Source organism: Aplysia californica, unplaced genomic scaffold (genome assembly GCF_000002075.1).
Source record: "Aplysia californica isolate F4 #8 unplaced genomic scaffold, AplCal3.0 scaffold00195, whole genome shotgun sequence".
Lineage (NCBI taxonomy): Eukaryota > Metazoa > Mollusca > Gastropoda > Aplysiida > Aplysiidae > Aplysia > Aplysia californica.
In genome coordinates this window covers 903303-915108 of record NW_004797465.1, presented here as the reverse complement: position 1 = coordinate 915108, position 11806 = coordinate 903303, and the positions used below count along the sequence as shown (strand labels likewise).

The window sequence follows — 11806 nt, the reverse complement described above, 5'->3', positions numbered from 1 at the left end:
AAAAATAAATTACGGTTAATATTTTATTCGAAATGTTCAGCTGTTCTGGTAGCTGTACCGGAAATTATAAATCGGAACTCAAAGGAAAAAAAGGTAGGAAATGGTCCAAAGAAAGTGAAAGTTGTTGTTGATCATCATTGCGACAGATTTCTATTGACACTGGTTGATTTATCGAGGCCGAGGTCTGCAGGTCTGAATTCATAGGCGTCCGACTAATTTCCATTCTCAACTTAAGCTGTGTTCTAGGATTCAAAGTATGGCTGATATCAAGGAACTGCAAGAAGCGTTGCTGAAAAAGGATGAAGAAATCAGGCTATTGAAACAGAAAGTAGAAGTAGGTTTGGCTTTTTTGTTTGGTTCAGCAGATGAAACTAAGATCTAAAAGATCTAGATCTAGATCTAGAATCTAGATTAGATCTAGATATAGATCTAGATATATTTAGATCTAGACGTCTAGATCTAGATCTAGATATCTAGATTCTAGATTTAAGTCTAGAGTCTAGAATCAGATCATAGATCTATCTACTATCTAGATTTCTAGAATCTAGATCTAGATCTAGAGTCTAGGTCTAAGCCTAAGCATACTTACTAGATTCTATACTATGTGATGAACTGGAGTTAAGTCTAAGTTCTAACTTTACTAAGTTTAGGATAAATTGAAGTGGCTAATCTATATATATTAAAATTTCACCCGTTTTTAGAGTTACTACACAGCTTCTCTGACTGATGATGCCTGATAAAGAGCAGTGGGTGAATAACTAGGCTACTTGGGATCCGATAAATTTTTACAACCCTTCCCGCACGGAAATGCACTTTTTTAAGGGTCTGACTAATGTACTTTTAGCTGCTGAACACGAAAAAAAACAACGAAATGTGTTGCAAATCAATAATTTGCTAGACCTAGATTGGTTAAAATTACGTTACTTTATCATGTAACCAAAAAACCTCAACAAAAACAATAATGGTGGACTTCAGGAGGGTGAGCCCCCATGAGACCCCCCAGATTTTTCAAAAACTTACAGTTAGGCCTTTAATGGCCTTGTCTGTTTTCCGGCAATGAATCCCTATCACTGGCACTGTTAGCGACACAATCACATTCGCGACTGGAGTGTGGCGGTTACAGCCGAGCCGAGCGGCTTGCTTTACTTACACGGCGTCACTTTTCGCCTGATTCTGTTACCTTTAGTTAACGTGAGTCAGCAGCCCGCCGGAGCTCCCCGGCTACGGATCACGGGGTTAATAAGCCTGAAGCGACTTTGCCGTTGTCGTTTAAGAAGTTCACATTTTTGTCTACTTTTGAAACGATATATAACTTCTTCCCCATTCCACACAGCAAACCTTTACGTGGACTAAAAGCTCTATGTCTTGAGATTTATTCTGCATTTGAATGGTTAATTTCTACGAAGTGACTAGAACGGTTTCCGGCTTCTGGTCTAGTGATTTTTTGCCTATTTATTGCGAGAGTTCGGCGTCAACTTTCATTCTGCCTCTGGTCTGGGAAGGAACACCGCATGGCAAGCCCGCCTACAGACAATTTTCAGTAACACCCACCACACACCCACCACCATCATGCACATGTACACACACAAACTTATACACACACTAACTAAACATGACCAGTGGGCAACTTTTGAACGTATGACGAGCTGAGCTGTGGATGGAGAGACAGTGTGAGTGAAAGAGCGGGTGAAAGGAAGAATATGCGAGTGTATCTACAGGCGACAGCAACTACAAGACGACGACACCGACCCCCTTGGCCTGGTCCACAGCTCAAGAACGAAAGGAATGCAGCTCAGGCAGTGTTTTGCCTATATTATTGTCCATGGTTCGCAGGGTGCAAGGGAATGAGTGAAATTTTCTTTGTGTGTACCTGGAGGGAAGGGGTGGGGTGTGAAAGTCATGCGGACGGGGATGAGCCGCGGGAGAGAACACAGGAATTGAATAAATGAGTGAAACTGAAAGAGAGGAACGACTCATGAGCCCTGGAGTGAATGGATCCTGTGTTTCTATTTTTGTATACTTTTAGCTAGGTTAACTGAATAAAGGCTGAAATAAAGCCCGAAAAACAAACACACACACGCTCCTCACTCTCCATTTTACACACTTACTACCACACACAGACGCACTCTAGAGATTTTTAGATGAGTGTAAAAACGTGAAAAAGAAAGGTTTCACAACAGAATGAAATCAAAATTAGAACAGCCCATAAACAACAACAAACATTAACAAATAAGGGCGTGTGTCCACCTGTCTGAAGAAGATTTGCTGTTTTAACCCTAAATGTGCGTAATTTTTTTTTAAAGTACAGGATATTACATGTAAATTATGGAATCACACACATTAAGGGGCCTGCCAGTGTCAGTACTTTGGTTGCGGCAGTGACAAATGCAGATGCTAGTTCTAAGTGTCGTTATCAATAACCCTCCGTAGATCTAGATCTAGACAGCACACGAGTGAACACAACACCATGCGTTTAAGAGCAGCACCCTTCATTATAGGCAACACGTCATATCTGTAGTGAAAAACTGTTTGGAATTGTAGCATTTCTTTATATAAATATTTACTGAGGACATTTTTTGGACAGATTGAACCATATTGTATACGAACAATCTTTGGTAGATATATACTATAATTATAGATCTATCTTATATCCGAAATTTGCGGAAAAGGATGTGATTTCAGAGTGTTCGGAGAAATAGTGCCGAGCTTTATTTTCCCGAACGTTCGGAGAAATAGTGCCGGCCTAATTTCTATGGCGTAGTTTTTGTTTTAGACAAGCATTTGTAGAGTACCCAATTTGTCATATTTTAGAGTTACATACTTTTAATGAATAAATGATTAAAAATTTAAAAAACGCGCGACAGATCTCTCCAAAATCTGTGTTAAACTGACTACGAATATCATGTCTTTTACTTTTACCATGAAAAATCTTAAATCTGCGCAAGTAGTAATAGTCAAGTTTTAAAAGAGAAGAAAGATGCACATCTGCATTTTTTAATCTAAGACACTCAGCGTTAGCTCTTGCTCTACCATTTTAACAAGAGAAAGTTGCTCTGTGTTTGTTCATGAATCTAGCTGTGTCTGTGGCAGCCTGCATACAACTAAGAAAGATAATTTATGGGATTTAAAACCCCCCACAAAACTGTGTTTATACATGGGTAGAGATGCACTTCTTGTGTATGGAATTAAAACAATGACAGCTAACACATTCATTCTTAGTTTTTGTGAAGGACATCTGCACGGACACACTTATGAATATAAAGAAATCAGAACATTGTCAGTTATTGCAAATGGTCACAACAACGAAAATAAAAAGCTGGAAAAGCCTGGTGCTGATTGTTATGTTATACTTGTGTCTTGTTAAGTCTTCGAGTCTTGCAGTAGTAGATCTAGATGTAGTTGATGTTGGTGGGGCCCCACCTACTGGTCTTCTGCTAGTTCTTGGTTTGCGGATGTGACTTGTTTCGTCTCCAGTGAGTGAGTGGTACTTTGGCTTGCCCGAAGTCACGTGAGGTGTCAGTCACGTGATATGTCCTTTAGGCCTACGTCACAATAACTAAAGGTGTGTTCACTCTACATGTCCAACAGTGCGCTTACGTCGCTCTGATTCAGTGTCACTTTTAATATGCCCTTAATCCATAATAGAATCATCGATAAAAATAGACGGTAGCATATTAAATAATGACACTATAAGAGGGGGGGAAGTGATGAGAAATGGTAGGGGGAGGGGTGGGCAATTGCAGCAAATTATAGGCGATTTCCAGGTTGAGAACTATAGATATGGGGTACATTTAGAAGCGGAACCAATAAATTGGCAAAAAAATATTATTAATCCGCAGTCAGGAAAAAGAGGCTAAAACAGCACCTGGATATGGATGGCTGGTGCCTCTATAAATAAATCATTAATGGTCAAGGTCAAGGTGTCACTGGAAAGCTAGAAAGTATTCTTATACACAATTACATGAAGTCATCCCTGTTATTCAATCACCTTACAAACCTAGACTTAGCGTTTTAAGAAAAATAAGACTTGATCGATAATAAATAATAAGAAAAATAAGGAATTTGTGGAGTGAAACAGATACTGTTCGTGTATTACATTGTAGATGTATTCTGGCACTTAAATCGGTTGGTACTTTTTCAAAGAGAGACTTCAGGGTAATTTTGAGAAACTTTATAGAAAATATGCGAATATTCAGGATTATATTAGACACACATTAAGTTGTATTTGGAGAAATTACTTCACAGCGAATTGTATACCAGATGGATAAAGTTGCAAAATTACAGCTTCCTATATTCTCGCAGTACTATCTTTTTTGAGTATCTGCACCAATGTTATGTTGTTCATGTTCCAAAAGTTTGACAGTTTTTGTCATGCCGTTTTTTTTATATTGATTTTTTTTTATTCACGCTTGTCCAAATAATTTTACAATTTAGCATTGCTGACTTCAGCGTGTCTAACGAAATAACCAGACAAGTTACCCGTTATTTTTTTTTGTGTCAAGAGCAGAAATGCGTGCTTGAGGTGCATTAAATGATAATTACCATAAATACAAAGATACAGCTAAAACTGTACGTAGAAAAGTACCAAAAATTCAGTCAACCCAGACAGAGCAGCGACAGGGAGCTGACCCCCGTGACCCCGACATGATAAGGTGCTTGGCAGGGAACCCCCATCGGGCACACAATTCGCTATGAAGTAATTCCTCCAAATACAACTTAATGTGTCTAATATAATCGTGAATATTCGCATATTTTCTCGAAAGTTTATTAAAGTTACCGTGAAGTTTCCCTATGAGGTTTTATTGTCACCCTTGTGCAAAATCAGCAACAAAATAAAAATACATACGAAATACACACCAACAAAAACAACAAAACAACAACAGTGCAGCTACTTTCGATTAGGACCTCAGATGGGAAGGGTTTGTTTTCTTCATCTGTATCAGTCGTGCCTAAGACGGCCACCTATCTTATACGGCCACTTTTCTCCTTGACAATGGATGGCCGTCTTACACAGGTTTGACTGTACTCAGAAAAGATGATATCTGCGCATATAATAGAAAGCTGTAATTTTGCAACTTTGTCCATCGGGCACACAATTCGCTATGAAGTAATTCCTCCAAATGCAACTTAATGTGTCTAATATAATCGTGAATATTCGCATATTTTCTCGAAAGTTTATTAAAGTTGCCGTGAAGTTTCCCTATAAAAAGTACAGATCGATTTTAGAGCCAGAATACATCTTCAATGTAATACACGAACAGTATCTGTTACACTCCCGAAATTCCTTACTTTTCTTAAACGCTAAGTCTAGGTCTTATAATTTGACCGAATAATAGGGATGACTTCTCGTAATTGGGTTATAAGAATAATTTCTAGCTTTCCAGGGACACTGAATCAGCACCAGACTTTTCCAGCTTTATTTTTCTTTTCTATGACCATTTGCAATAACTGACAATGTGACTGATTTCTTTACATTCATAATTGTGTCCACGCATATTTCCGACACAAAAACTAAGAATAAATGTGTTAGCTGTCATTATTTTTATTCCATACAAGAAGTTTATCTCTACCCATGTATTTACACGGTTTTGTGGGTTTTTTAATCGCTTATATTATACCTTTTTAGTTGTATGCAGGCTGCCACAGACACAGCATGATTCATGAACAAACGCAGAGTAACTTTCTCTTGTTTTATAGTAAAATGAGAGCTAACGCTGATCGTCTTTAGTTAAAAAATGCAGATGTGCATCTTTCTTCTCTTATAACTTGACTATTACTACTCGCGCAGATTTAAGATTTCTCATAGTAAAAGACACGATATTCATAGTCAGTTTTAACACAGGTTTTGGAGAGATCTGTGGTGCCTTTTTAAAATTAACAATCATTTATTCCTAAGTTTGTAACTAAAATAGGACAAATTGGGTACTCTACAAACACTTGTCTAGAACAAAAACTGAGGCACAGAAATTAACCATTCTAGCGCAAAATAATTCACAAGACATTGAGCTATTAGTACTTCTGCGTTATGGTTTGCTATGTGGGATGGAGAAGAAGTTTCGTTTTAAACATAGTCAAAAATGCGAACTTCCTAACCGACACCGGCAAAATCGCTTCAGGGCTCATTAACTGCGTGACCCCAAGCCGGGGAGCTCCGGCGGGCTGCTGAGTCACGCTCACTGAAGGTAACAGAATCGGACGAAAAGTGACGCCGTGCTCCCCTTCACCAGTTAGAGCACCAACAAATCTCCGCTTTCAGACCCTCTCCACCCCACCAAACAACCAGATTTGGTTCAAAACACGGCCTTTCTCGTACTTTCTGCGTATGATCAACGTCTCGTAGACACCCGGTCCACCAATCGCCTCCTGTTTACTGAACCACTTGTCTGTGACCTCGGAACAAAAGGAGCACCAGTCAACAGATGTTTTCATTAATAAACCTAAGCACTCTACAAGTGTGCTGTGGTCCCAGTGCCGGCTTAGAAAATAATTAACAAATAGAACTACTTGCCACGGTGATATTGAGCACCTTGCCAAAAAAGTTCCCTTTTAGTCTGACGTCTGACGCAGAGAAATCAAAATACCTCCATTTCTTAGTTTTTGGAATCAGATAACTGGAATGGCACTGCCACAGATGATCAGTTTCCCGAAAAGTACATTGTCCCCCACACTTTTCACAAACAACACTTTTCGGAAGAACTCCGTGATCACGGAGAAAAGCTATGTACTTTCCTTTTCCTTCCCGTGAAACTTAGTGATTGTAGTGAAATAGTCCAATGAACAAGATGAACAGCTACTGTCACTGTCACTGCTTGAGGAATCCATGAACGAAACACTGCAGAATTCACCACATGACAATCTTTCACTCACCAATACAACGGCACAAATGAACACTTCCCGCCTGAAACAATGCTTGTACATGGTCAGGGGGTTGCACATGATGACCATCACGAGACTTACCAGATCATGGGATCACTCTTCGGAATGAAAATTGCATGACAAAATTAAGCGGACAGAACATCCCAGAATTTAGCCTATTTAAAATTCGCAGAATACAATATGCGCATGCGCTGAAAAAAATAAATATCTTGGCGTGGTAGTGAGCCTCTGCGCACGCGTGTAACCCTCTGGGGGGCTCAAAATACGCATGTGTGTGACCCTCATTTGCATACGTGTAAGCTATATTTGCATACGCGTAACCTACTTTTTAAATCGTAAAATACAATATATTCGTGTTCCGCGCATCAATATTAAGTAGAAAATAACCATGTAGTAGCTATATTTGAGTCAGGAAGGTTGTAAAAAAATACCCAGGATCCACTCTATTCAGGAATTCCACTAGAACTAGAATCTATAGATCATAAAATAGATCAGAGTATAGAATTTAGGCTAAGGGTTGAGGCTAGGGTTAGGGCAGTAGGGTTTGGGTTTGGGCATGGATTAAGGATTGGATTCAGTTTAGGGTTAGATCTAGATTCTAGATCTCTTCTCTATTGTGTCTCTAACGTTTAAAAAAAATGGTTATTTTCAATCAACAAAAATGGGCACGTTTTTCAAAACACTAGATCAAGATTTATCTGTTGTCACTTGCAATCATATGAAATAAATAATCATACTGTTTAGGTATGTGTATAGTATGATATTTTTTCTTACTAGTTTTGCTTTCTTTTCAGGAAGCAAATGCACAGTTGAGAGTTGTGACCACAGCAAATGCTGATGTCGTCTCAAAACTTTTAGAGACATCTTCAAAACTTTCAAATGATGACATTATGAGGTACAGTCGCCAGCTGATTTTGCCTGACCTGGGAGTCAAAGGTATCTGCGTTCATATATTCATCTCTTTTCATTTTCATATATCATTTAAAGTTTTTCTATCCTTTTTGACATCTCTGTTTTTGAGCCATAAAAAATGACATACTATGCTCTTGTTTGTACCTGCGGCATTGAGTAGGAAAAGTAGCTTTCCCGTCCCTGTTAGAGCTTAATTTTCATTTTGTCATTCAAGCTTTCCAATTCTATTTCATTCTTTCAAATTTTTCTTTGTGAAGATAAATAGAATGTTGTCTTGTCTATCTGAAGAGTTTAGGTCATCATTGATTTTTAGGATTCTCTTCAATAAAAATGTTATATAGAGATTTGGGGACCTTTTGCAAAAAAACATGTAAAATTCTCTTGTGAAGAGTAGTCCGTACTGTGACTTTATTTTACATCACAATTTTGAAGCATTTGCACCCATATATATATCTTTCCAGGGCAGATTGGTTTGAAGAATTCGTCTGTGCTCATAATTGGAGCTGGAGGCTTGGGCTGTCCTGCTGCTATATATCTGGCTGCTGCTGGGATTGGTTTGTACTTTCGTTGTCGTTGTAATCAGTAAATGTGAGGCATCGAGGTGAAACCAGGCGCTCGTCGAAATAACGAAATGGAAGAAAACGTTTGTTTCCCCGTTTGGCAATTTTTGTCGAATTTTTATTTTTTGGCTCCATACCTTTTTTGTCAATTTAAAAACTCGTTGCTGTGAGGATTTTTACTGAAAAATGTTGATTAAAGGCACTTCAAATGTAAATTCACAGTTTTCAAGGACTCTCAAGCTTTGGAAGTCACCAAACTTTGGCAACTACTTTTTTGGCAATTTTACCTCTGAAACGAGAAGACCCATTCTTCCTTTAATCTAAATCATCTCGATTTCTATTAAATAGCAATTCTTATATCAAAAGCAAGACGAATAAACTAGCTTTAAGGTGATACCGATAACTCCATATGCCAAAAATTTCGCCTGATTCCACCGCATTGAGACCCAAATTGTTTTAATTATGACATCATCAAAACTGTGGAACACATCCTCCAGCAGTGCAGGACACATAATTCCCTCAGACATGAAATGTATCCTCCTTATTTCTCACCCTTCTTTTTGTGTTTAATACTTTTTTGTAACACCTCTGATCTTCGGCACTTATATAACTTAACTGTGATGTAAGTGCTGTAAAACACTTACTAAAACAAAACCCTAGTAACAAGATCTTTTTGGCTTTTGATCTTAAGGTACATAATCTAGGCATGGTTATAGTGCACAGATTTATTGTCTCCCTTCCTATTACTGAAAATTATGTTTTCTTTTTCTTTTTTGGTCATCATTTCCTTCATACAATTTTTCCTTTTGTGTATGTTTGTGTGTGTGTGTGTGTGTGTGTGTGTGTGTGTGTGTGTGTGTGTGTGTGTGTGTGTGTGTGTGTGTGTGTATTTGTTTTTGTGTGTATTACTTCAAATTTTATAATTCTTTTCCAGGCAGGCTGGGTGTTGTGGACTATGATGAGGTGGAGCTGAGTAATCTGCATCGACAGATTTTACACACTGAAAGTCGAGTTGGACTGTCAAAGTCCCTCTCCATTGCCAGATCATGTCACAGGTTTGAGGAAGTTTTTTGTTGTTGTAATTCATTCAAATTATATAATCAGTTCACTTTTGTTAAGGTTCTTTTTCAAATTGTATTGCTTTGTTGACTTTTTAATGGTTGGTTCATTTTGTGCTTTGTTACATGGTACGTTAAGATGAGATTTTATTGATTTCCGCTTCGAAAAATTTGCTGCAGCATGGTAAATATATATTAGCACATGCTTTTGTCAATACATACACACACACACACACACACACACACGCACACACACACACACACACACACACACACACACACACACACACACACACACGCACACACACACACACACACTGTTGTCAGTTTCCAAGTTCGTGGTGTATTGTAAGGAAATATGGACTGTGAAGAAACTTTCAAGTAACTTGTCCATACAGATGTCATGATTTTCCCCTTTGTCTTGATTAAGGGCATCTGCAAACTGCTCTTAAAAATTTAGTTCATAGCAATTCTGCTTATGTCAAACTGAATTAATATTTGAAGTCTTCACATGTATCGTGACATTATCTTGTGTAAGCTCAGAGCTGTAATAAATACTGTAACATTCTGATATATATCTGTTTTATATACTATTGTATCACTATATTTGAATAATAATAATATGGGAAACATTGGGAAATAGTGTTCAATTTCCAAATAAAGTATAAAAATACCATTTCAAATCAGCAGCAAGACCATAGAAAATGTATGGTGTTGCAGCTGAAGAACATTTTGCTCAGGGTTTGTCATGGGTGGAAACAACTGTAATGGTAATATACAGGGGGATCCAAAAAAAACTTTACCACTTGTTTTGTAATTATCTTCCTCCATACTGAAGTTTTGCGTTTCAGATTTGTACATAACATTTGAAAGCCAAAGGGAATTTGACTGATATGTCATTTAGATAAATCATTTGAATGGTTTTGCCCTATATAGCGCATTAAAAAAACAACCCATTTTCAACCTTGTCGCCATTTTCATAGCATGACGCACCAGTTCACATTAGGCCTACCACTAAAAGTTGCAACAATCGCGCCATATTGCAAGCTACAGCAGTCTAACAAGTCAACAGAAGTCTGCAGATATTATTTTTCCCAAATTTTGTTTGCCTGCTTAGATCATGGATACATTTACTAAAGAGCAGAGAGCCTTTTGTATTGAACATTGTCTCTCCACAAATTCACCATCCCTGACATTTCGTAAGTTCTGCGCATGGCATGGAGAGAATGCTTAGGTGTCCTCAAGACCTTTGGCGTCGTGAGTAGAGAAGTTCTGTCAGTTTGAATCTATAGTGAATCAGAACTGAAAAGTTCTTTAAAAAATTACCACTTCAGGTCGAACACGCACCATGCGCTGCCCTTTGAACGTCACCAGAGTGCAGATTTCAGTAGCCGAGTCCCATGAGACGTCTGTCCGTGGATGATCTGCAGCTAAGACTTTCCTACATATCAACAGTCTGCATTCTCATGGCAGATCTTAACTTACAACTATACCATGTTCATCTCCGCTAGGCCGAGATGACATGGATCAGAGCATGGCAATGTGTTCCTGATTTCTCGATTGCCTTGCAAAGAGGGATCATTTCCTCGATGACATTTGGTTTAGTGCAAAGCCCATTTTCACCCTGCAGGATATGTTAACTCCAAAAGTGCTGTCTATTGGGCACCCCACTCTATTGTCTCTAGAAGCCACCTCTTATTGAACATGTACAGTGTTTGTGGCTTAAAATACTCATGGTTTAGCAGGTCCTTGTGTTGGGGTGCCACTGAACATTTCGAACGACGCATTAAAAATGTGTCTAGTCCAAAGGAGGGAATGTGGAGCACTGCTTCTAGAAATTTCAGAATGAAATCATTAGGTTTTTTAAACTCTGTAAAAGAAATTAAATATTGTTTAAATGTCACAGGGAAGGAAAATTAATGCCAAAGAGAAAATAAAGAAAAAGGTCATTTAATCTTTCCACGACTTCCTTTACAAGATTTTTAAACATTGGTGAACTTTGCGTTTTTGGGTGCTTTTTTTCTTTTAGCCATTTCCGTTTTCAATACATTTTTCTTTTTTGTGGATTTTATATCAAACAAATTCCTTTTGAATGAATTATGTCTGTTCCAAATTACAGCATACTAGAACAATTTTTGCACGAGATATTCAGAAAAAAAGTTGTAAAGTTTTTTTGGGGATCACCTTGTATATATAGTCACTCCTCTGCCCCCTCCCCCCCCCCCCCCCCCCCCGCACACACAACACACACACTATCAATATCTTGAACAGTGTTATATTCAAACTGTGTAACTGGTTTCTTGAAAAACAATTCTGTTATATTTTGTATGATGAGAGAAGACACAAAGTGAAAAGGGTAAACCCACAGTACACTGATCCTGTTTATAGTAGGCTACATGT

The 11806-nt window shown here is 38.2% G+C and overlaps 1 protein-coding gene across 1 annotated transcript in view; it reads left to right on the top strand.

Annotated features, from left to right (window-relative positions):
* The first annotated feature begins 104 nt into the window (after positions 1-104).
* LOC101857800 (adenylyltransferase and sulfurtransferase MOCS3) overlaps positions 105-11806 on the top strand; it is a 29076-nt gene continuing 17374 nt past the window's right edge. The window contains exons 1-4 of the mRNA XM_005098867.3: positions 105-334; positions 7671-7812; positions 8250-8342; positions 9283-9403. Coding sequence (XP_005098924.1) covers positions 257-334; positions 7671-7812; positions 8250-8342; positions 9283-9403 — 434 coding nt within the window. The 5' untranslated portion in view covers positions 105-256. The remainder of the gene's footprint in view (positions 335-7670; positions 7813-8249; positions 8343-9282; positions 9404-11806) is intronic.